Here is a 26237-nt window from a genome sequence, read left to right as displayed (position 1 = left end):
CTTTTCCTATAAGTTCTCCTCTAATTTTTAGAATGTGAAAAACTGAAGCTCAATAGGGTTAAATACATGTTCAGAAAATAATGAAGTCAGTCTCTGTATCTAGGTCTGTCTGACTCCAAGGTCCATGCACATACTTTAATTCCTTACTCTCCTATGTCATAATGTGATGGGAATGTTTTCACCGTTACTTCTCTCTCTCACAATACTGTAAATATATTAAATGGCTTTGAAATTCACTGGTTTCCGAAATATCCAATCAAAGTGGTATCATAATTTAACAAGGAAGTTGCTAAAATACAATAACTCTTTTTGACAGATTTTTCTAGAAATCAAATAAAATACATATGTTAATATGTGATTCTATAGTGTTGCGTTTATCTTGTAAACACAGTCTGTACCACTTTAAAAGTATTTTAAATCATATTTATTGTTTTGCATACAACTCAGACATTTTTAATATTCAAAAAACCCAAATGCAAAGTAATAAATTTGGCTTCTTTTCCCCACAAAAATGGGAAATACATCTTGGTAAAGAAATTTTTAAATTATTTTTACACACCAGTTGTTTGTTGGGATTTATAGTTCCAGGAAAAAAACCCCCAAAAAACCTTAACCGGCCAAAAAAAAAAAAAATTAACTGATTAGTATGTAAACAGTTTACAATAATAAGGTAAGCAAGAAAGAAAAACTGATCAGAAAATACCGTGCTTTAAAGTAATTTTCAGATTTCTATTATGGTACAATTTATTCCCAACAACTCTGAGCCCATTAAGAGCACTTCTACACAGAGAAATACATAACAAAATGATACAGTATTTATTGCAACAAGAAATTAATTAAAGGTTATCATAATATATGTAACTTAAATACCCCCCCATTGATAAAGTGGCTTTTTATTCCTTAAACATAGAAATTCTGCTCTTCATTGTAGAAAGATGAAGTCCTCTCATCAAAAGGCACATTTTTATCTGCAAGGAAAAAAGAAATGCGATAAATGCCCATCCTGGAACAAATTTAAACACATGTAAAAATATTCCCAAAGATTTGAAATGACAGAAGATAATGAAAGTATTTAAGGAAATGATCATGAATGGCACCAATAAAACACATGATTACTTTGTCTATATTAATTATATCAGATACTATTCTTCAAATTATAATTCTAACTTTTTCAAAGGAATTTTATATATAATTATTGTGGGTAATTAAAGGCTATTTCATAGTCATACATAAGTTACATCCTTATATAATATTCATAAACAACTTTAGTTGACTTAAGTATGCAATGTAGTTATTTATGTATAGTTTCTATAAACACAATTATTAACTGATCCTATGTCTAAACCTTCAGAAATGAGGATTAATTGAAGCTGCAGGCCTGGAAGTATATTCAATGAAACGAATAAAAAATACTTTTAATATTTATAATACAGTTACAAAATTTATCCATACAGAAGATAAAGTTTTCTCTAAACTATCTAATGGCCAAATTTGCCCATTTTCTTACCTTATTGACTAGTTTATGGTAATATGAGGTTATATTTTCATCACATATTTTTATAGACTTTAATTCTAATTATACATCAGGCTTTACTGCTACTTAATCCAATCCATAGATTCCAAGAAACTTCTGCTAATAAGAGCCATTACAACCAAAAGCACTTAGTCCAACCAAAGCCAAAGGTGTGCAGATTTTACTAACTTAATAAATCGTCCTTTATAATCATCATTAACATATAGAACTTCACTGGAGATACCTATGAGAATGAATAATACTCTCTTCCAACTTATTGTTTTGTCTGAATCTTTAGTTAAGCAATCTATAATAGAGCTCTAGATGATTAGATTATTACAAGCTAATGAGATTCTAATAAATTTTAATTTGAGGGTAAATTTAAGCTTTTCAAAAATATATATTGAAGGTCATTAAAAAACCTGCTACTCATGAACAATAATTCCTCGGAATTCATGCCTACATTTAGTGACCCCCAACTCCAAACCCAACATTTCTCTTTTGCCAGTTGCCAAATTTAACCTTCAGAAAATACTCTGAATAGCCAGAGTGACATATTATAAGCTGTCTGCTCAATATTTATTATCTCCTTTTCGTTTGCTAATAAAAATACTGATTTTTTTGTGAGCAAAGTAGGGTGGCAGTCTGTTGGGGGGAAGGGGACCGTTCTGAGGAATTTTGATTTCCTGATAAAGAGACAGATGTGGCTTGGGTTCTTGCCTCTCACTATTTTGTTTTCTGGAATACAGATGTGATGGCTAAAATGGAAGCAGCCATATAACCACGATAAAACAAACATCAGAAAAGATTTGGGAAAACTGCATAGATGTAGAGATCCTGTAATCCAACTGCCATTGAATGGATGCCAGGAGACAACTCCTGCAGACTTCTTATGATAGGAGAAAGACTTTTGAGTCTCTGTAATTCTAGGTTCTCTACTACTTGTAGCAAGAAATAGACAATCTAACAGAAGCAGAAAGTAGAATGGTGGTTACCAGGGACTGAGGGGAAAGGGAAATGGGGAATTGCTACTCAAAGGGTATGAAGTTTCAATTATGCAAGATGAATAAGTTCTAGAGACCTGTTAAATAACATTGCACCTAAGGTTAACAATGGTGTATTACGTAACTAAAAATTTGAGAGGGTAGATCTCATGTTAAATATTTTTACCACATGTTTTTCTATGAGGTAAAGCAAGTCTGTAGTATTAATACATTTTATGGAAACCTCAGTTTGAGTATTTTTCAAGCTTCAAGAATGTTCTGTCTCTACACATTATGCAATGATACAATAAAAAAAGACATTTTCAAGGACAAACTAAGAGCTAACTGGGAAAATCTTAAACTATCAAAATGGCTATTAAACCAAATCAAGTTTGAAAGGAAAAACTGTCCTAGTGTAGTCAAGAGTATTGTTATTCTTTGTTCATTTAAATACATTTGCAAATATTAGATTACTGGAGTTTTTTTTCTCCCTGGTCCTTTTAAAGAAGAGATAATGTCTTTGGATTTTAAAGAATGAACACTATCCGAGAATGCTGGGAAAGGTTAATGCCTTAATAATTGTGTTTAGGACTTTTTCTGTCCATAAACTTGAGGTCCTTGTCCCTGTACTGTCCTGCAACCCCATTCACATAAATCAACCTTACAGGTGGCTATGCTCTGCGTCCCACGCCCAGCTATCCCACTATATACCTCAGAGAGTCTGCAATCCAGACTGTCACGGCAGAATATAAATCCTGAACCAAAGCAGTAAGTAAACATTTTATTAAATAGATCAACTGCTATATGAACAGAAACTTGTGATTCAACTGTTCTGTAAGTTTCCATTTGACGGAATTAGTTTAGACAAGATCAGTCAAACACTTTTGCTCTAGGTCTGTACTGTCCAACACAATAGCAATCTGGCAATTTAAATTAAAATTTCAATTAGTTAAAACCCAATAAAATTAAACATTCAGTTCCTCAGTCACACTAGTCAAATTTCAAATGTTGAAGAGCCACATATGGCTAGCGGCTATCAAATTAGACAGGGCAACTCTAGACCATGTGCTGAGATGAGAAAACAGCATTACCAAACTGAATTTAATGTTACATATCATTTGTTGAAATAATATACAAATTATTCATGTTCTTAACCAATAACGACACTGTGATGATGAATGGAGCAAGGCAAATTTTCTTCTAAGGCTCAACGTCCACAAAAAAGTAAAATATACAAAACACCCCAAAACCCTACATGAAGGTTCTCTTTTATTACCTGTTTTAATAATGACAAGGACAGCATAGTTCCCTTTAAATGGGTAAACTACAGACTATCCTACTAGTAACACACACTGGACATCCTTAAATACCAATTTCTATCTAAAATAAGCATTAGTACTTTGACATATTCCTATACATATTCTATTTACTTTGAATAACCTTAGTGTTTATTCTGATAAAATGTTATGCTCCACATTGAAAGTAGTGATTTAGAAATTAGAACTATTTTCAAATTGATAACTGTTTGAATAAGATCTTCTTAATGAGAGTTTCTGGTTAACACACTTATATCAAATCTGCTTCCTGACTATGATATGCTGATGTTAATAACCAGAAAACACTTTGTGGCCAAGTAACATTGAGCACAAATGTAATGAACACATACAATACAATATTAAATTTAATGAAGCAGAATGGAAGTAGCTAAAAAGCAAATATAGAGTTTTTAAAATTACATACTTGGCAGAAATCACTAGAATAGCCTTGAAAATGATAGCAGTACTAGCTTTTAGAAGCTGCTACCAAGATTGTCAAAATGTCCTTTAGTGTACATCAATATAAAATAATAACAGTAACTTTACTGTTCAGCAGAAATCAAACAGAATAACAAGGTATTTTTTCCACTTGTTTTGTGTTGTAAAGCACTGTTTTAAACTGCATTTTTGAGACTGCTTATGAGTATTTATTTCCAACATTTTTTTAAGAAAAATTAAGGTAATTTTTAGTTAATATACAGCTGTCTCTGATTACTCATCGGTTTTTCTATCTTAGAGAGCTAAAACGTCCTACACAATTGTTAAAGAATTGATATTTGGTTTTCAGTTTTATAATTCCTTTGCACAAAATGTTTCAGTAACCAAAGAAATTACCTCTAATATACAAAATTAGGATATCAATAGCAAATTCAAGAGAAGTCATATTAACTAAACTGCTTGAGCTATTTTTTTCCACATACCTACAAATTTTCCCAATTTGATTGTATTAACCTCAATGCTTAAATCTAGTGGTAAGGATGGTTAACTCCTCAATATCCATTCAACCCCAGATAATAATTCTGAACTAATCATGGTACTTCCATTTTTCTTGCAAGGGTTTAGTTCAGGAATGATCACATAACCAACGATATGAAAATCAAAAACAAGAACAAAACTCTGTTAAACAGAGTTTCTGGGGAAACTATTCTCATTCCTAAAAAGGAGACACAAGATAGCTGGTCCCTAACTTCCACTGAAAATTACTATTCTGGGCAGGATTATAGGAACTGCTGGCACCATCCAATTACTGGCCTCAAAATGAAGCCCACACGTGAAGATGGTCAGAGTCAAGGGGATCACGAAGAACAGAAGCCAGAGCCCTGATGTACTGTGCCTGGAGTTGGCCCTACCTGTTATATCTTATTACATGAAATAATAAACTTCCTTCAGGAAATTTAGGTTAAACCATATACTAGCAGTTTCATATGGTTCAATCTAATGCAAAGAAAAAGTTAAAAATAAGTACTCCAAGTTCTAGCCACCAACAATTACTATTAAAATTTTTATGTACTAAAAGCCACATTAAAAACACCCCTCTCAGAAAGAGCTGACTACAAAAGGATAGTTTTATACTGTGATTAAATTGTAAGCAAGGAAATTAATTTACCTCTCTGGAAATGACTTGCTTCCTGTTATTTTGTGGATAGAATTTGGAAAATGAAGATGAACTAATTTTAGAAAGCACTTAAACAATGAAAGAACCATCAGTAAGACATGATCCAACAAGAATCACCAGCAGTTATACTGTAGACTAATATGATTCTGCACTGCAGTTGGCAAGGCAGGCAAATCATAATATTTATATTCCTAATTTTGGGGGTCCCCATTTGAAAAATGAATAATAGCGAGTGCTTGTATAGAAGATAGAATGAACAGAGTTTAGAATTATTCTTTTTATGGGTATAAATCAAATAAATATTTGAAAAATGAAATGAGATTGCAGCAGGAAGAGAAGCCTAGATTACTTAAACTCTCTGAGCCTCAGTTTTTCTATCTTTAAAGTGAGAGCAATAGAAACTACCCTGCAAGATGGTCTTGATGATTTCATTGTTAAGGAGCCTAGCACAGTGTCTGGTACATCCTGCACTAAGGCAGGTATTTACTATTAAGTGATTATTATAATTACACCTATTATAGTTCTGCTATCCCACTGTGTCCAGGTTTCCCCCTGGCTCAGTGATAGGACCCCTGCCTGATTTTATACCTCTAAAGACATTCTCTCTACCACTGTCATACATTCCCTTGCTTTTTTCTACCATTTATATGACTGCTCTGGGACGCCCTTGCTGAAAATCCTCTTTCAGGGCCTACAAAGACCTTGTGATACACTCTCCATATAAGTATTGATTTTTCCCTTTTATTGAGAGCAACTAATGGCATTAACCATGATTATCAGCTGTTATTAAAGTGAGTTACAATAGGATCTATACAGACAGTCCCCAACTTATGATGGTTTGACTTAACGATTTTTTTTTTGACTTTATCATGGTGTGAAAATAATATGCATTCAGTTGAAACCATACTTCAGATTTTGAATTATGATCTTTTCTCAGGCTAGTATGATCTTTTCTCTTTTGTGATGTGGGGCAGTGGCAGGGAACCATGGTTCCCAATCAGCCATGTGATCACAAGGGTAAACAAATGATACACTTAAAACCATTTTGTACTCATACAACCAATCTGTTTTTCACTTTCAGTGCAGTACTCGATAAATTACATGAGATATTCAACACTTCATTATAAAATAGGCTTTGTGTTAGATGATTTTGCCCAACTATAGTCTGATATAAGTGCTCTGAGCACATTTAAGGTAGGCCAGGCTAAGCTATGATGTTCAGTTAAGTTTGGTATATTAAATGCATTTCCGACTTACGATATCATCAATTTACACTGGCTTTATCAGGACATATCCCCATTGTAAGTCGAGGAAGATCTGTGCATCTTTCCCACAAGATAAATTTGAAATGTTGAATAAATTGATGGCATAATGCATGTTTAATATCTAATACCAACACTGGAAGATCAGAGAAAGTCCTGCCCATTGAATCTACCTCAAATGAAGTAATAGAGTTTGGACTGTATATCTCAACAGAAAATAATCTCTAAGTTACAGAAGGTAATAGGAATACAAACACACCTCTATCCACACTTCTCTGAAACTTCTGTCCATTACTAGAAAAGAAATGAGTCCACCTTCCTCAAAGTGAGAGACAGAAAAAGAGGTCCATGTGTGCATAGACCTTGAAAAAAAAATCACAGTAGAGATCTAAAATCAGTGTAGGTGTTATTTAATGCTGTTTGAAGAAGAAAATAAAAGGGGAATAGAAAAACTGGTCTTTGCTTCTTGGCACCCTGAAATATCCATTTTATTGCTCATTTTAAAAGGTGAAAAAGTAGGTCGGGCTTAGAGAAGAGCATTACCTCTGGTTTTAGCAAGGTCAAAAAACAATAATTGGGAATCCTAAGTCTAGCTCAGACTTCTTTGTTCTGTATTTCTGGCCTATGTATGTATATCTATTGTTAACTACATGAGGCTGGGCATTTTGTCCATTTTTGTTCACCACTGTATCCCCAGAGCTTAGTAGAGTGCCTGGGGATACATGGCAGACAGTCTATCATTGCTCTTAGTGAAAAAATGAATCCATCCAATTTACTATGTCCTCTGGGATATCAAAGGCACCTCCAATATTCACGGTTAAAACTGACCTCACACACTTTGATAATAATCCCACTCCTATAAAGTTACCCTGAGCATACACCTCCAACAATACAAAAATATGTATGTGCAGGTTTATTCACTGCAGTATAATTTGTAATTGCAAAATCATTGAAAACTACCTAAACATCAGAGCATAGGCAATTAATTCAATAAATCATGATACATACACAACATGGAGTACTATGTAGCTGTGAAAAATAAAATCTCTATGAACTTATGTAGCATGACTTACAGGTGATACTATTAAGCGCAACCAAAAAATATAAAAGAATATACACTATATGCTACCTCTTGTGTAAGAAAGAAGAGAAACATAAGAAATAACATATTCCAACCAACTTTTATCAAAAGAACCACAGGAGGACAAACCAGAAAATAATGAAGCCAATTATCTACAATGGGTGAGATGGGAAGAATGGAGTGGAAGGGATATGAGGGAGTGCTACTTCTCTGAGTGTACCAGAGAGTGAGTGGGTGTATATTCTTAAAATTTTTGGTATAGTTTTTACTTTTAGAAGCATGTTAGTGTTTTTCATATTAAAAAAAAAACAATAAAAATGGGAAGGACAGGATAAATCTAAAACAAGTAAGCAAATGACTTAAATTATATTTCAAATGACTATTACAACCACATAGAAGAGGGGAGAAAAAAAAGAACTAAGCCAAATTACTTACTGTATCTGACTACCCTCAGTCCTGGGCAGGATGAGGCTCTGAGGAGAAAACTGCAAACAAATCCTAAACTCTTCTTGGTAGGTTTGTTTATTGTAGTGTTCTAGGCAAAGCAATTCTGAAACTATATTAGTTTTATTATAAGACTGAGCAAAGAAGTAAACGTGTTGATGTTGCTGGGAGCCAGGATGTTGCCGGGAAACATTCTTAACACAATGAACAAGAAAAATGCCACTATGGAAAAGGAAGAAGGCAAGAAAGAACCCAGTGGGGATAGACTGGAATGGTAGAATGGGAGGTGTGAAGTAATAATATCTAAAGTATGCACATATATGCAAATATGCATGTATAAGTGTGCACAAGTGTGTGTGTGTGTGTGTGTGTGTGTGTGTGTGTGCGCGTGTGTGTGCGCTTATGTATACATTTCATAAGCTTGTCTGCTGACAGGGCCAAGAAGCAAGGATGCCCAGTAACAAAGGGCTCACCTAGTACCCAAAGGAACTAGGCCTCCTTGGAGAAATGGTTGATTTCATGGCTGTAGCAGGGTAGGTACAAACTGAGCCTGGAACACCTTGTTAGGCCAAAATGTAAGGAAGTGCTTAAAAAAAAAAGGGAGCAAGTCACAAGGGCACAGAAGCCAGCGTGAAGAGGCTCCCACTGGCAAGTACATCAGTGAATTATAAACCTTTGAAAAAAGAGAAAATCATGATTCCATAATGTCAATAAGTAGACAGGTAAGTAGATAGATAGATAGACAGATAGTTAGATAGGCACACAGATAGGTAGAAAAAGAAGAAATGAGGGTAAGCTCTTGCTTACAGTACAGTGTTCATGCTGAATGGTAAATATGGAGGCAATGTTGTGGTTGGAAAATCATTATTTTGCAACTATCATAGTGAAGATTAGATCAGGCAAGAATCACGACAAATGGGTACTAAACCTAGGGGGAAATTTTGATGATAAGCAAAATATTTTCATGATTTTAAAATGTCTCTTTATTAGTTGCAAAGGGGAAAAAAACAGTGCATACTAGAGAAATTAGACAAAACCTTGAAGAGGTACATCACAAATACCACTGCTACTGAAGAACAAATGGACACTATGTGTCTCCAGATACAATATCCTGAGAAGGATGTAGAAAGATCTATGTAGTATTTCCACCAAGAATGCATACTCTGAATCTAATTATGAGGAAATACCAGAACATCACTTAAATATAAAATGAGAGGGATGCATTCTTCCGTATGTGAAAGAGAGAACACAAGAGAACAAATAAAGTAAAATGTTAAGGAAAGGTGATTCTAGATAAAAAGTTTAGGATACTCTTTGCACTATTTTTATTCCTATAACTTTTCTGTAGATTTGAAATTATTCCCAGACAAAAAGGTTTTTCTTTTTAAGTAATGTATGAACATATGCTCTTTGAAGAAAAAAAATCAAATAACACAGAAGTATATCGAAGGAAAAGTAAAAATGAAAATGAACTGTCAACCCCCCAATCTCACCTCTTCCCCACTAGAAGCTAAGCTTCACAAAGTCAGGATTTAAAAAATTTTTCTTTTCTATTCTGTTGCTTTAATGTGTTCCAAGCACCTAGACTAGTGCCAGGCATTAAATAGTTGCTGTATAAACTAGCTGCTACATCATTCATTTATTGGATGAATGAATGAATGAATAGGTAAGTACACTTAACAATGTGCTGTTCTCCTTACTTAATCTAGACATATGTACGTTAAAGTTTATTCTAAGTTTTTTAAGTAAATGGTATCATAATACTAAAAAATTCAAGCTGATTTCACTATCAATTATCATTGATAATTATCATTATCATTACTCCCAAAACTTGCTTCTCCATTATTACCATTTCTCTTTCACCCCCCCAAACACAATACCTAAATCTTGTTAATACCTTTCAAAGCCTCTTGAATAATTCACTCCTCTCTACTTCTCTTGCTATCACCTAGCACAGGCCACCCCATGTACGTGTACCATCTAACGGGTCTTCTTCCTGGTCACCTTACTCCTTATCTTACTCTTCTCCAATTTATGCACAGTAATCTTCGAACTATAGCTTTGATTGTTTTCCCTGTCTTAAAATTTTCCAAGTGGCTCTTTGTAACCTGTAGAATAATTTCTAACTGATTAACATGGATCACAGCCTGCCTTCTGATTCTTTGTTCTGCCTTACCCTCTTCCTTTTGCATTCAAAGCTCAAAAATCATTCATCCACCCATTCATTTATTTCACACATATTAATATAGCATATACTTAACTTCTTTGAGTTTCTTGAATACACTATACTATACTCTTTTGCTTCTGGTACTTTGTGACTGCAGTTCTGTCTCCAACTCCTGCCCCTGTATCCACCTTTCATTTAGCTAATTTTTACTCATGTCTCGAGTCTCAGTTTACATGTCACTTCCAAGAGGCTTCTCTGGACCATTTGTTTTTGGTTAAACGTTCTGTGCCCCCACTATATGTTCTCACACCACCCTATTCTTATTCTTTCTCTGTTTATGTAACTCTGATTAATGTCTAGCTCTCTAATGGAATGCAAGATTCATGAGAAGCAGGGCATAAGAGAGGGATAAATATGGGAGAAAGGTCTGTGATGAAGCAAGATACAGAATAAAAGATGGCTACAGGTAACTATATCTCATGGAAACTGTCCCCTTCTTTATGCCCCTCCTACCTTCCCTAGTTCTGTCCCTCTTCATCACTCCTAGGCCACTTTCCCCACTACTACAACACAGATCTCGTTATCTGATTACATATACCCCAGTCAAGCAGCATCAATAGTTCTCCAATGATAGCAGGGCAACACCAAACTCCTTAAAAGACTACAAAACCCTTCCAATTTTCCTAAAAAAAAAAAAAAAAAAAAAAAAAAAGACCTTGCCCATCCCCATGACTTGTCACAGCTGATCCCCAGGTATAACACCTTGCACGTATAAATACATGTGCACACACAACAGGCTGCATTCCAGACATTTTCTGCTGCCTGCATTCTGAACAACTATCATTTTTCACAACTACTAAGCTCTGGGTGGTTGCTGCTGACTGTCAAGCACACTTAAAATAGACAAACTGGGCTTCAAATTCAGTTCCTCTTTGGAAACAACCCCGACTTCCTAAGTCAACAGCTTCCCTTTTTGTGTTCCCTTTCTGTGTGTGTACAGAAGAGGTACCTCGTATGCACTTAGCTTCTTAAAATACTACAAATACCACACTTTTTAAATACTATAAAAACTTTGCTGAAAATTAAAGGAAAATAATTATATAAAAAGTGAGACTTCACCCCCCATCCTCCTCAATGAGCACCTTCTGTAGGGTGAGCCCAAGATGAGAGAAATGGTGAGGTGTTCCCTCAGTCAGTCTCAGTTCCCGGCTGTATTTCACAATTATTCTTACTGTCCTTCTAGGGTGTAAAGATAAGTATCTATTACACACAGTGGCTCCTAAACGCATGCGAGCAACTTCATCTGGTTCACACCTAAAGAAGCAGTCAACAACTGGCAATATTAGACTTAATGGGCATTGTACAATACTTTATAGGCAATTTAAGGCCTTTCAGGGGGTATATTTGAATGTTCTAAATAAACTTTAGAATATTCTAAATAAAAACATTTTTATATATTCTATTCATGTTTATTTTCACTAAGAGACTGAATCCCTAATGAACAAATACAATTGTTTTGTTCATGTTTATATATCAGGTCTCTAATACTATTTTATGGCATTTCATGAATGCATTTTTATTAAATGAATGAATTACCAGCAACTAAAAGCTCATATGTATTTGATTTAATAGCCCAATTTTTGTTGAGTCTTTTTTTTAACCCCCAGATTCCTGTACTCTTTCTATACGTACCTGATTCTGGACTCCAGTTTTCCTTCATCCAACTAATTCCTCCTCTATTCCAACATGTCTTTCCCTATTGAGTGGAACCTTTATTGCCTCCTTTCCTCATTCCATTTGCATTGAAACTAGTCTATATCCATATAACTTTGTTTATCCAAACCTTTTAGGAAAGGTCTTAACACTCAGTGAGAACAGATCTGAGAATAGACATTATAGCCACACTGTCAGACCACTGACCATTAGTCTCACAATTCTGCTGAAAACACTGTTTACAAATAGAATAACCCAGACTAAAACCAAAATATTTTCAGAATGCAAAAAGAAAATCAAGTTTACTAATCTCCCTCCCTCCCTCTCTCTCTCTCTCTCTCTCTCTCTCACACACACACACACAATTATTATTATGCAGCAGTTAAAAGGACCAAGCTCTTCAAGGATCTCTACAATAGTGATTTCTTTGGGGGATGACATTCTATTGTTTACATCTCTTTTAGCAAAGCAATGCGAATGTGAGCTATTGGTTGGGTAGCACAAAGAACATTAAACAGAACTGAAAATAATCATTTAGGATACAAACTGTTAAATGAAATTCTACTTTATTTTTTCAGTTTACTTGTCAAAGTACCTCCTGACTCATGGAATTAAACTGCTCAACTTACCTTCGAGGATGATTGGCATCAAACAATGTGTTATCATCATCCTCATCATCTTGTTCTAAAGGTGTCAATTCCATGTTTTCTATGTTAGTGTCCAACACTCCGTATCTCCTAGTCTTTCGGTTTCTTCTTCTCATCCTATTAAATAGAACATATTAATGAATAAAAATTATTTGAATATGGTATAGATGATCTTTATACTTACTTGTAAACTAAAAGTAAATTATCCCAGTTTCTGACATTGGAGGCATTCAATATCAGAATGGTTACATTTCAGAAACGAAACCAATTTACCACCTAGGATTATTAATTAAACAAAAGCTTCTCCTGTATGTTTGTGTGCCATCCATTTCCTCTGTCTGACATACTATCTTCTCTTTCTGTCCACTTATAACGTTGACAGATAATCCCTCAAGTCTTAGTTCTGGTACAATATTTTTACTGAAGGATTATGTTCCAGCCTTTTTCCCATCTCCTCCATGCCTTCTTGCCACTGTGCAGCGTTAGGTACTTTCTGCCCCGCTATGAAACGGTATGTATATATGCACGCAAATTCTAGACTAGGTAGTGTAGACTCCTGGCTGCATATCAGAATCACCTAGGGTATTTTAAAAAGCTCCTTTCTCGGGCCGTATCGCCATACAATTAAATTATAATTTCCAGGGATAGGAACTAGGCATCAATAGCTTATTAATGTTCTACAAGTGTCTCCAATGTACTGAAAGCCACTATCCTAGATCAATGGTTCTTGAAGTGTGGTTCTCTGGATCAGGAGAATGACAGTCATCTAGGGGCTTATTAGAAATGCAAATCCTCGTGCCCACCCGGACCTAGTGAGTAAGAAACTTTGAATTTGGGGCCCAGAAACCAGTGTTTGAACAACCACTCCTTGTGGGTTTGATGCAAACTAAAGTTTGAGAACTACTGCTCTAGAGGAGAGAAAATATTTTAATATTTAACTATTATCTGTATATATATGAAGGCGTCTCATGATTTAGAACCCTACTGTCTCCTTCTCTCTCAAATAACTTGTTCTTTTCCTTCAAATTATTTATCTCAGCTTGCATTTATGTGTGCTATGTATGTATTTATTTGAGGGTTTATTTGCCTGTCTCTCCCACTAAGTTGCATGAGGGGAGAAGCCATGCCTATCATGTTCTCCACTGTATTGCTACTTTGTAGCACAGTGTCTGATTAAGATTCTCCTTAAATATTTGTTGAGGGTCTGAGTGACGTCATATTCTAGTTCAGTGATCCAAATCTGACCCTGAAATCAATGCCTAAATCACCTCCAAGGTAACAACCTCAACTCTACACACAGAAAAATGTTTCACACAAGTATCTATGGGAGTTTAAAAACAAAACAGAAGATAGCACGTAATAACAAATAAGTTTACTTAAATTCTGACTCACTTCGTATGATGTAATAAGTGTGATAAGAAATACTACAACTATAGCACCAAGTATAGAGCAATACGAGCCTCTGTAAAAATGATAGTGGGGACCCCTAGGAGACAAACTGTCCCATGTGTATATATATTTGAGTCTTACTAAGAAATATTTGAGTCTTACTAAGCATCAGGCATTGTGCTAGCCTCTGGGTATAAAGTACCTGGCTGATCAAAATTTACAAAGTATTACTAACTTTAGGCAAAAACCGAGATAATTTCCACTAATCACTGCCTAAAAATCTATTCTATATGCCCACCCAAAGACGGTAGAAAAGGAAACCGAGGTTTAAGTATAGTATTTAAAGCTACAAATATAACCAGTGAAAGAGTTAATACTAATAACTGGCAAAAATGAGGTAGAACTGGTGATGGTATGAAGTATAAGCCTATCTTTATATAGTGAAAAATTACATGTGTTTAGGTTGTTAAATTTACAAGTATATATATGTGTGCATGTTTCTGTGTATTGAATATGTGTGTATGCTCATAAACATACACATACACACACATACCTTATGTAGACCAGAAATCTAAACTTTTTTCTGTAAAGGATTAGACAGTAAATATTTTAGGCACTGTACATCACATATGGTCTCTGTCACATATTCATCTTAACTTTTTCAGTTATTATTTTGATTTTTTACAACGCTTTAAAAATGTAAGACACATTCTTGGCTCATAGGCCTTAGCAAAACAGGTCAGCAGACTGGATATGGCTTATGGGTCAGTTTGCCAATCTCTGATTTAGACTGATGAAAGTGATTCACAGAAGAACTAAGAACAGAAATGATGGAAGTACTGACACTGGAAGTAGGAATAGAAAGGTACAGGGGAATTATAGTTCACTGTTGGTCTTTCTGAACCACATGATTTAATAACATTTGCACGCACTGCTTTGATTTTAAAAAGTGAATACATAAGAATGAGTGAAGCCACTTGGCAGCTTAAGTTAAGAATATTCAGAGTCATAATTTCTTCTCTTCCCTTTTGCCAGTCTGTTGCTCAGTTTTCTAAACCATATGGCTTTCCAAACATTCTGGCATTTTTCAGTCATGTGAAATTATTTTTGGAAATAAACTAGATTCCTTCAGGTCACATATTACATATCAAATAGTCAATATGTTAATAACCAGGTCATTGTCAGTCACAGGATACCTTGCCAAGTCTTTAAAAAGGAAATGATATGAACATAGAGTTTAAGGACTTTTGACATTTATCTCAGCTGACACTCTTCTCCACTTCCAAGGTCATCATCATACCCTGAATGATTTTCCAATCTTTCAATGAGTGGCTAATCTAATCTGCCCAATAACACTGTTTTCTCTTTCTGTTTAAACATTTGATTGCATTGGTGTGAGCACTTTATTATTTATTTCAGCTTCTACTGTCTTTTAACGTGTATATAAATACCACCTTCTGAATCCAAACTCTTTAATAAGAACTAACTTCATATGCAAAGACTGTGCACCCTCAGGCACCAAATAAATAGGGGAATGCAGTTCAGTTAAAATGAATTTAGTATTTTAGTAAACGTCACTAATTCATACAAGAATAAGTCAAATAAAAAACTATATGTTGTTAAATAGAATTTAAACTTGAAATGCAACTTCCCTAAGAATGTCTTTCCTAAGTCCAAGGATATAGGCGGTGATGGCTACATGGTCATGACAGCTTTATGGCCATAAAAACATCAAATATAATAAAACACATCCATATGCAGTGATTTTTCTCAGGGAAAGCCAGAAACACTTATAAAGCTTTAAAATTATTGGGCTGATTCAATGAACCGCCTACTTAAAATACTAATAAACATTAAGTGAAAAATACAATACACATAAAAATATACTGAAACTTTAAGTAAAAAGGCTACTTCCATTTTTTAATATGCAGTGTACATTATTTTTAAACAAAGGAGAGGAGGATTTAAAATTCATGCAATTTTAACAGCTATGGCTCTTTTCCTACACATTAATGTTTTCATTAAGCTCATGATGCCCAATTTGTCCATGTATGTTAATAACTACATACATATAATCATAGATATGCACAGTTTTCTACCAGACATAGTAAACGCATAACTGCAACCTGAAAAAAAATTTTGTTGGCTCTTCAGTTAACAAAAAAATTGGGACTTCATCTATACATGTGTAGAGAGGAAAATACGGAAGCCTAAGAAGGCAAAAGAAAATAGCAATATGGTTTATTATTATATTGATTTATATTCATTCATCACATGGCAATCACAGGTAAATGATCTTGATCAGATACCTTCCAGGTATTCAAGTTATTATTCAAATAGCTGTCTAAAATAGATGCAGATTCCTCTATGTTCCATTATACTCAGGTCGGTAAGAATTATTTCTGTTTAAATAACATGTAAAAGCTACAGTAGAAAGATAAAACTAAACTACTAAAGTAAGGTTGATAAAATTTTATGTAAAAATGTATGATGCCACATAAAATAAACACAACAGAATAAAACTCCCTTTCATTTTACTACTCTGTGAAAGGGGGAAAACCAATCAACGTAACCTGCTGTAACTCGCTGTACCGATCTGATTTTCTTGTTTTAACTGAATGCCTGTAGGGTATTATTAAGTAAGGAATTATATAAGTAATATTATTCCTTAATTTCTTCTATTACGCATTCAAAACTGACTGAGGAATATAGTATTTAGTGTATATTTTACAGACATACACTCTCCTATATGATTAGGCATCATGATAAAGCAGAGTAAATCTTAATAAAGGTACGACTAATGATACAGAATTTGTTTGCCTTGACTTTTTTTTGGCAAGAAAAGTGAATTACTGATCAAGAATGGTTTTGGAACTCATTTTTTTTGCACTGAGACATAACTAAATAAAAATTGGTGAGCCACAATTTTAGTTGTCTATGATTTTCATGAAGAAATTCAACCCAATATATAACACACAGTAAAAATTATTTTATCTGAAATCTCTCTCATCTTCATCTCCCATTCACCAAACCTAATCCATCACTGAAATGTCACGTTTTTCAAGAAGCAGACACCAATAAGAGACGAGTATGTTATGAGTTGAATTGTGTCCCCTGAAAATTCATATGTTGAAACCCTAATCCTTAGTTGCTCAGAATGTGATGTTGTTTGAAAATAGGGTCTTCACAGAGTCAGTCAAGTTAAAATGAAGTCATTAGAATGAGCCCTACTCCAACATGACCAGTGTCCTTATAAAAAGATGAAATTTGGAGACAGATATGGATACAGAGAGAACACCAAGTGAACATGAAGATGACCCATCTAAAAGCCAAGGAGAGGGACCTGGAACAGAACCTTCTCTGTATTAGTCTGCTCAGTTTGTCATAACAAAATACCATAGTCTTGATGGCTTAAACAACAGAAATTTATTTATCACCATTCTTATGGCTGGGAAGTCCAAGCTAAAGGTACCTGCAAGATAGGTTTCATTCTGAGGCGTCTTCCCTTGGCTTGTAGGCAGCTGTCATTTCACTGTGTGCTCACATGATCTCTTCTTGGGGTGTAAAGGAAGAGAAAGAGAGCAATCTGGAGTCTTTTCCTTTTCTTACAAGGGATCAGCCCTATTAGATGAGGGCACCTCCCCTATGACCTCATTTAACCTTTTTCGCCTCCTCACAGGCTTTATCTTCAAGTACAGTCACATATGAATTTTGGGGGGGGGGGGAACGTAAACATTCAGTCCAGAACACTCCCTCATAACTCTCAGAAGAAACCGACACTGCCAACACCTTGATTTCGAATGTCTAGCCTCCAGAACTGTGACGTGATAAAATTTTAAGTTCACCTAGTTTGTGGTACTTTGTTATAGCAGCCCTGGCAAACTAATACAGTATGCAGCAGATTTATCAGGGGAAAGGCTTCTGAAGGATAAAGAGGGAGGGAGCTGGAGATGAGGAGGAAATCCTACAGAGGGTGATACAGGTCTGACATGTGTGAGAGTAGAAAGGAAGGATGACAGGATAGGAACAGCAGTACCAGTGCAATGCAATTCTGAGAAAGTTTTGACCAGACCAATGGTATGTCCTTAAGCAAAGGTTGCCTATTAGAGAAGGGAGTCCTCTGTCAGTCACGATGACCAGATTTGGCTACATTCAATCATTGGCTGGAAGCAGGTCTAGGAATCATGGCACTGGCATGGATGCTGTGACAGATCCAAAGCTGTGGAAGCTAGAGGCTATCCCCACAGCAGGGTCTCTTAAAGGGAGGTTTGATCAGTGTGCCTCCATGGCTGCCACAATCACAAAGTCCAATTGACTGAACTTCCTGAGAATCACTGAAGTTCACTTACAGTGCTTACCACTGCTACTATCTATTGCCTTAATTATTAAAATAGCTTTATAACTGTCTACCTCTGTCTACTCTGGTCACTCACCAATCTCCCCTCTAAAATTACCACTGGTTTCCTACTGCTTGGCAGTAAATGATTCTGTAATAAGGCCTATAAAGTTCAACACAGGATGGCTCATATTTTTCTCTCTAGCCTTACCTTGCTCTTGACTCTACATTCTACTTCACTTTCTATACTCCATTGACAAAGCCTTCCCTCATTCCCTCATAATAGCTATGCTTTCTCTGACATTGGCCACCACAATATTGCTGTGGTACTGCCTATTCATTTTACAAGGAAGGCTTCCCTAATCTACCCAGCTAGGTCACAAGCACCTATTACTGGCTTCCATACCACCCATGCACATATCCTTTGAAGAACTTATCAAAGATGTACTTGCACACTTATTTTTGTAACTTTTTATCTTCCCTATTAGACCATTAATTTCATAGGAACAGGAAATAGATCTGTTCTTATCACTCTGCCTACAGCACACAAGGACTGGCATAAAGCATATGCCTAATAAATATCTGTTAAATTATTTAACTGAAATATTCAGATTCACAATAGATCTTGCATTTTCTCTGTATAACAAAGACACCTACAATTTTATATGCAAATCACCACCTCTGGTATAAGAGAAGCCTAAAAGAACACCATCTCCAGAACCATACCACAGCAAAACCTAAGGGATCTAGCCACTTTTTAAATTGTAATTTGGATAATAGCCCTCTGGCTCAGACCTAACCTCTTGCTGATTACAGTTTAAGAGGTCAGATACCACAGACTGTGGTATGGGGGAAATACATTTTTTACAGAAAATACTGTAAAACCCCCCAAATATATTACAATAGCAATTCTAGATACAGAAAAATTTCACTAAGAATATTACTATTTACCGAGTGTGCACATATGTCAGGCATTGAGCTAAGCAGCTTGCAAGCATTACCTGATGTAATCCTCACAACAATCCTAATGATTCAAAGTAATTCTAACCAACGTCCAAAATTAGCTACCAAACAGTCTTCTGATCCCTTACACAATGATCTTACATTATACCAGTCTGGATATATTGTTTTAAGTGAATTGCATTTTCTGGTTCCATCCTTTCATGGTAAAAAGTAATGACTTGGTAGCTACTTACAATAATAAGTACATTTATGATCTTCTGGTTAGGCCATCTCTTAGTTTTGATCACTGTAACAGTATCTGCTTTTTGTTTATCCTAAAGGAAACTCTCTTCTGCCTTAACAGTACCATGATTTTGGTTAGACAGCAATTGAGCCCAGCCCTAAGAGATACATAATGATCATAATAATTAGTGCAACCAATCATGAAAATATAATTTCCCTTTTGCCAGTCATTGTCTAGGGCTAAGTAGATGAAGCAGTTCAGACAAATGAGATAGAAGGGGTGAACTCAAGTAGTGGGGTTTCTGGGAAAGATTTTTCTCCTTGATAAAAAAAGAACATAGGAAGAGAAGGCCTCTTTTCAGGCCCCCTTCCCTCTTTCCTATTTGAGATACTATTGTGTGGGAACATAATGCTTAAAGCTGAGGTAGCCATCCCATGGTGAGACAAGGATAGAAAAAGCCAGATCCTTGATAATCTCACAAAGTCACTGAACTAAGCCTGAGCCTGCTCATATTCATGATAAGAAACAACTACAAAACATGTCCTTATGTTAAAGTCACGTTTAATTGGATATTCTATTACTCACAGGTAAAAACCTCCTAACTGATAAGGGCATTGAGCATCCTAGCTTCTCTGAGTTAGGTTACCAGTGTTCCATCACCTACTTGTATGTTTCCTTATGATTCTCTTCATTTTAAGAATCTGGATTTAAAGGTGGCCCATATGATAACTTGTCTTACTATTTCTTTACATAGTCCACATTCAGCACCATTCTATAAACACTTCCCAACCACTGTGTCATACACGCAAATGGTTTACTGATGTGCCAAAACAAAGATCTCCTTAGCCCTTTGGAATAGCTAACAGGGTCCAAGGTTGACAGAGATCAGGGCAAATAGTCTCAAGCATTTACCCTACATGAATATCAATTTCTAAGTGTGGCATGGCACGAAAAAGGTTGGGGAGCACTACCCTGGCCCAAATTCCCCCCAAAATTAACCTCATTACTTTTATCTCCCAGAACTGCACATGATAAATATTGCTTAAATACAGAAAACCCTATTATCATATGTAGAAGAACAGACTAAAGAGATAGCTTTAGAAGCACGAAATCATCTGTGTGAAACTTTTGAAAATTGTAAATCACTATAGAATTTAAGGAATCTTTCATTCAATTACAAATAAATAAATAAAAAGAAGCGCTCTCAGAAGCCTAGATTTTGTCCTTATTATAAGAGAAAACGGAAAAGATCCATGGAAGAGATCAGAAAAGAGTGATAAGAAAAAATAATCATTATCACTAGTAAAATTCATTGAGCAGTTATTATGTGCCAGGAACTGTGCTAAGTACTTTGTATAGGTCCTTGAAACAATCCTTTCTGGTAAATACTATCATTTTCTCTATTTTACAAAACCTGAGCTGAACTTTAGAGCTGCTGTGTAACTTACCCAAGAGTACACAGCTCTTGGGATTAGAACTCAGAAAGTCTGACTTCCCATAAGACTATACTGAAAAGGGGTTAAAATAGTAAAAAGGAACAGAAGCCAATAGAGGAAAATTACTCAAGAATTAAATGATTGGTAACAAATGCAGTAGAGCTATTCAGAATAAAGACCCTTCTGGTAGAATAAAGAACATTTGGTAGCTTGGAGGTGATTAGTGACCTTACAGACTGCTGGTCAAATTGCATGACACTTCTTGAGCCACTCATAGGGACTGGCGTTTTAAACTGCTAGGCTAAAAAATATCTAGCAAGGTGGGTATGAATAGTTTATATTCCTCCTTGATTCCTAGAGCAAAGATGGATCAGGGAGGTGTAAATATGTTGTTTTGGTGACGGTATTCCTTTCCTTCTTGCACCCATATTCCTTTATTGGTAGTATCTCTACCACAGTAAACAGTCTGGTGAGATGACAATTAAGATTCCCACCACCTCTGCCAATAGATAGACTTAATTTATTTCTCCTTCCATGGAATTTGATTCCTAAGCTGAGGGTCCAAGAGACTGAAAACTACTGCATATCTATACAATGGTATGTTCCTGCAAAGAAACCTGTGTGGTATTTTGATGTCTTGTCTCCTAAGCTGACTTAGTTTCTGCCTGTTCCCAGAACCGATTCTCCAGTTTCTCTTTGACTTTCTGAGATCTCAGCATTCTTCCAGTAAATCCCCATTAGTTTAAGTTAGCCAGGCTTGTTCTATGTGTTTAACTAAAATAGTAACTGACAGAAGCAGTAATCTAATATTCCTTTAATATTAGAATGAAGCATGAAAGGAAAAGTGTACAGGAGGAGAAAGATGGAGAATGTTATTTCTTTTGAAAAATGTAATAAAATAACTGTTTTCCCTACCCAAACATTTATTTTCTCAGTCTAATCAAACTTAGTTCATTTACTAAATGTCTGAGTGCAAACACTGTACTTAGCCTTGGATAAAAAATCGTAAGTAAATAGCCTTTGTTCTCATGTTTTTGAGTCTTCCCCAGACTCACACTGATCCCCGACAAGAACTAAGAACACTCATTAATTAGGCAACTACTTACTCAGGGCCTACCCTATTTTGTACATAATATTCAGCACTGGGGATATAATAGAGAATGAGACAGACAATGAGCCTCTTCTCAGAAAGACTATGTATTAGTCTTAGGAAGCCTACTCTGTTCCCTCTCTCTATATATATTTCAATTTCTACAGAGAGAATCTAATTGTTCTTTGGAACATTTCCAGACTCAAAGGGGAAGTTATCTCTAGTTACAGATTCATTATAACTGAATTAGATTAAAGTAAAACAATATGGACATTTCATGGAGTTCAAGTACTTTACAAGTAAAATATTCTCAGTGTTTTCACATATGAGTTAATGAAATGATGATTTTGGCCCATTCTTCCCCCTTGGCACAAATAAATAATGCTGCGGTATTCTCACGACTATTTTGGAAGTTGGGGGGTCAAAATGGGCATTCACCAAAATGAATAGTTTTCATCCCGTAATCTGGAAGCAAAAAGCATAAGCTCTGAACATTGCCCAGACATTGTTAGCATCAGTCAAGCTTTGGACATCAGGTGGCCAACTAAATTTAGGACTTGGACTAAATGAATGTACTAGATGCTGGTTAAAGAGTCCAGTTTTTCTTAGCCATAGGTTCAGAATTTGGCTGTTAACACACAATATTAGTGAGTCATCCAACAGAATCAGACTGAAAAGACTGTACCCTTCCGAGCTTTACAGAAATGAAGATAGAAAATCAATGGCGATAAACAATTATATATAAGATTATACATAAGGTGGAAGCAAAATGAAAAAAGATCATCCCCAAAAAGTTATCATCAGACCCATTATTTATATGTGTATGAAACATAATACTTAGGATACTCTGGATATTTATAGGAAATATACAGACAGCATTAACTAACAATTATATAGTGGGAAAAGTAATTACTGCTTCAGTTTTCTTCTAATATTTCTTTATATCAAGAAGAAAGTCTCAGTTTGGTGGTAATATGTCTGTAACACCTCATTTTCTAACTTCCTCTTTAACAGAATGTGGGCCTGGATTTGCTGGGTTTTGTGAACCAACAGTATGTAACTCAAATAATATTGTTTCCACCAGTGGTTCTCAAATGTTTTGATCTTAAAATTCCTTTACGTTCTTAAAAATTATTCAGGACCCCAAAGAGCTTATAAATATGTGGATTATATATATATCAATTATGTGGATTATTAATATGCTAATTAAACCTAAGAAAACTTTAAAATATCATTTGCTTTTTAAAATTAGAATAAATCCACTACATATTAACATAGTTTTTTGTGAAAAATATACTATCAAAAAGAAAACAGAAAAAGGTGAAAATTGGCATAGATTTAGATTTTTTAAAATCTCTTTAATGTCTGGCGTAAATGGAAAGAACTAGATAGAAAATGAAAAGAGAGAAAATAGAAAACAGCTAGATTTCATATCTGCTTCTGCCTTCAATCATTTGCAATGTGTTGTTTGGTTGAAGGATATAAAGAAAATCCAGGTTCATGTAGATATGAGCTTGGAAAAGGGAGGTGCATTTTAATAGCGTTTTCAGATACTGGTGTTTATGCTATTTTGATAGTACACCAAAACTCAACAAGAGGTAGTTTCTTAAAAGCTAGTTGCAATGTGCAATTTGAAACTGTATCAATGAACTTCTTGTGCCCTATAAACTTAGAATGTATTATTTTGAAAATAGTTTTGATCTTGCAGATCCCCTGAAGAGGTCTCAGAGAACGCTCCCACCCTCCAGGGTTCTCTGGACCACATGTCTACCACTGGCTTACATTGTACTTCTTCAATCAGTTATTTAAGCCAAGGGATGTTGGTTTTCTGTTCACAAAATAATAAATAGATATGTTTAAAAGGAAACTTTCAGTTTAAATAAATCCATTTAAAGAAATCTATGAAATAGTAGAGGGTAGGCAGTTACAGGAAAAAATGTGAAATAGTTTAGAAAACAAACCAGTGCATTCCTATAAACCTACCCTCTACTGTATTTATACAGGAGGAAACTACACAGTGCTTCCTCAGCTGTTCTCTTGGCTGGCTCCTTCTAACAGTGAGGTCTTGGCTCTGCATGTCAGCTCTTCAGAGAGGTGGTCCCCAACTAACCCAGTTAAAGAGGCTTTATTATAGATTTTCCAAATCAGTCTTACTACATAGTTGAAATATTTTAATATCATGATTGATGCCATAAAATAACTTTACTTCAGTAACAATGGAATGTAGCAAGTGGAAGTTACTTCCAACAGTAACAAATGTCACTAATTGAATTATATAATTCCTTTTCTACTTGATGAGGCATTAAGAGGAGTAGAAAAATAAGTGACAGTCTTCTACTTTTACTCATAACCTGGTACAACATAAAGACCTGGTCTACTTCATCAAAAGGTTGATCATAGATTAGGACACAGACATCATGTTAATGGGAAAAAAATTCAAACAAAGCAAACAATGGATTTTACAATCGTAGATGGTCATTAGACTCCATGGGACACAAAGTAAACCACTTGACTCTTCTAGGTCAGTTTTATCATATGTAAAGTGAAAGATGTCATTTACATGTCCATATCTGTACCAAATCTGAAATTTAAGTAATTCTATAATCTAACATTCTGTAGTAAGAATAGGCTCAAAAAACTATTCATTTGTAAGTTTAAACTTTTGAATGACTTAGATTTATAGATGAATTCACTTTGCAAAGGTTTTTTGTGTGTAAGATATCAGATTTATCCATTTACTAATTCAAATTTTTGTAAATTTAAAATCAGGATAGGATAGTTAGGATATTAAACATATGTACCAATATTAAAACAGGATCATATTTATGACATTTCCCACCCTCCCCCCCCCGCCCCCCCCGCATAGGTATCAGTTTTCCATCTTATCATGCAACCGGTAACACTTTGCATTGAAACATTTAGTGCCATGCAAAATGAATGCTAGATGTTTCTAATAGGGACTATGACAAAGATTGAATCATACAAAATTGTCAGTATTCCCGGTTAAAAAAGGTGGAATGTAAGAAATTTCATGTGGTACAACCGAATTACTAAGGTGGTGGGTTAAAAGTCAACACTAAGAAACTACTGCTAAAAGAACTTTTCTTCTTTTACATTTTATAAAATAAAGTATTCAGATAATAAGGTCATGCTGCATTATTATTAATTTACTCAAATAAAGATTGATTTAGAGGTTCGGTACTAATTTATAATTTATAAATGAAAGGGAGCAACTACTTGGTGGTTTAAATACTCCCAAAGGTACCACAGGCTTTTAAGACATTCATCCTCACAGTCTCTCACTCAGGCAGGCACCCATGATACTGGGGGTGGGAAGAGGGCAACGCCAGGTCAAAAGATAGCCCATTTCAGGCCTGCGAGGGAGGCTCATCGAGGCTTCGCCTCACCTGACCGTCCTGACGACGAAGTACACCAGCACCGCGCCACTCACCACCATCAACACGGTCAGGGCTCGTTGGGTCATGGGCTTGTCGTCGGGGTTGGGGCTCACAGCGAGGACGCCACCCACTGGGCCTTCTTCCCCTGCCTTCCCGCCTGGGTCTTCTGCTGCAAGTCCCGCCCCGGGAGTGCTGCTATTGACGCCCTCGGCGCCCCGTGGTCCCTCGGCTTCGGCCGGAGCGCGGCCCGGGGACTGGGCAGCTGTGGGGCCGGGCGGCAGAGGTGGCAGGGTTCGCGGCCCACGGTCCGGAGACCTGGGATCCGGCACGGCCTCGGCCGCCTGCAGCAGTACCTCCAAGGGCCCTCTCAACTCAGGCAGCAGTAGCAACAGCAGGAGGGCGGAGGCGAGCAGGTGGCTGAGGCAGCAGCTACAGTGCGTCGCCTTCATTTTCCCCAGACCGCCCTCTCACCACGTGGGAGCTGCCGGGCCCGCCGCCCTGACTCCAGGTGGGACCATGGGCGCAGTGAAGAACGAAGGGTGATCAAATCCCGGGCTAAGACCCGGCCACAGTAGGTGGCAGAAGCGTCAGCGGCTACAGCTGCCGGGAGAACCGGAAGTTCGTACATCTCAGCAGCCACTGCTACCAGGGACGCTCTCGG

At 36.0% G+C, this 26237-nt stretch overlaps 1 protein-coding gene across 2 annotated transcripts; it reads right to left on the bottom strand.

Moving 5' to 3' along the window:
• Positions 1-473: 473 nt before the first annotated feature.
• Positions 474-26188, bottom strand: FAM174A (family with sequence similarity 174 member A). Of its 2 annotated transcripts, XM_068533968.1 has the most exons (3): positions 25586-26188; positions 12724-12858; positions 474-968 (listed from the first exon to the last, which is right to left on the bottom strand). In XM_068533968.1, the coding sequence occupies exons 1-3, from the start codon at positions 26023-26025 to the stop codon at positions 965-967; spliced, it is 579 nt and encodes a 192-aa protein (XP_068390069.1). In that variant the 5' UTR covers positions 26026-26188; the 3' UTR covers positions 474-964. The 2 variants fall into 2 exon arrangements, with proteins under 2 accessions (XP_068390069.1, XP_068390080.1); XM_068533979.1 differs by lacking the exon at positions 474-968 and having other exon boundaries at positions 12720-12858.
• Positions 26189-26237: the final 49 nt, after the last annotated feature.

Source organism: Eschrichtius robustus, chromosome 2 (genome assembly GCF_028021215.1).
Source record: "Eschrichtius robustus isolate mEscRob2 chromosome 2, mEscRob2.pri, whole genome shotgun sequence".
NCBI classification, from domain to species: domain Eukaryota; kingdom Metazoa; phylum Chordata; class Mammalia; order Artiodactyla; family Eschrichtiidae; genus Eschrichtius; species Eschrichtius robustus.
Note: the sequence above shows the minus strand (reverse complement) of the source record. Positions and strands in the feature narration are given on the sequence as shown.

Coding starts and splice junctions, on each gene's coding strand:
- FAM174A (XM_068533968.1), bottom strand. CDS start 26,025: ATGAAGGCGACGCACTGTAGCTGCTGCCTCAGCCACCTGCTCGCCTCC. Junction 12,859..25,585: donor TTCGTCGTCAGGACGGTCAG/GTGAGGCGAAGC, acceptor TCTATTTAATAG/GATGAGAAGAAGAAACCGAA.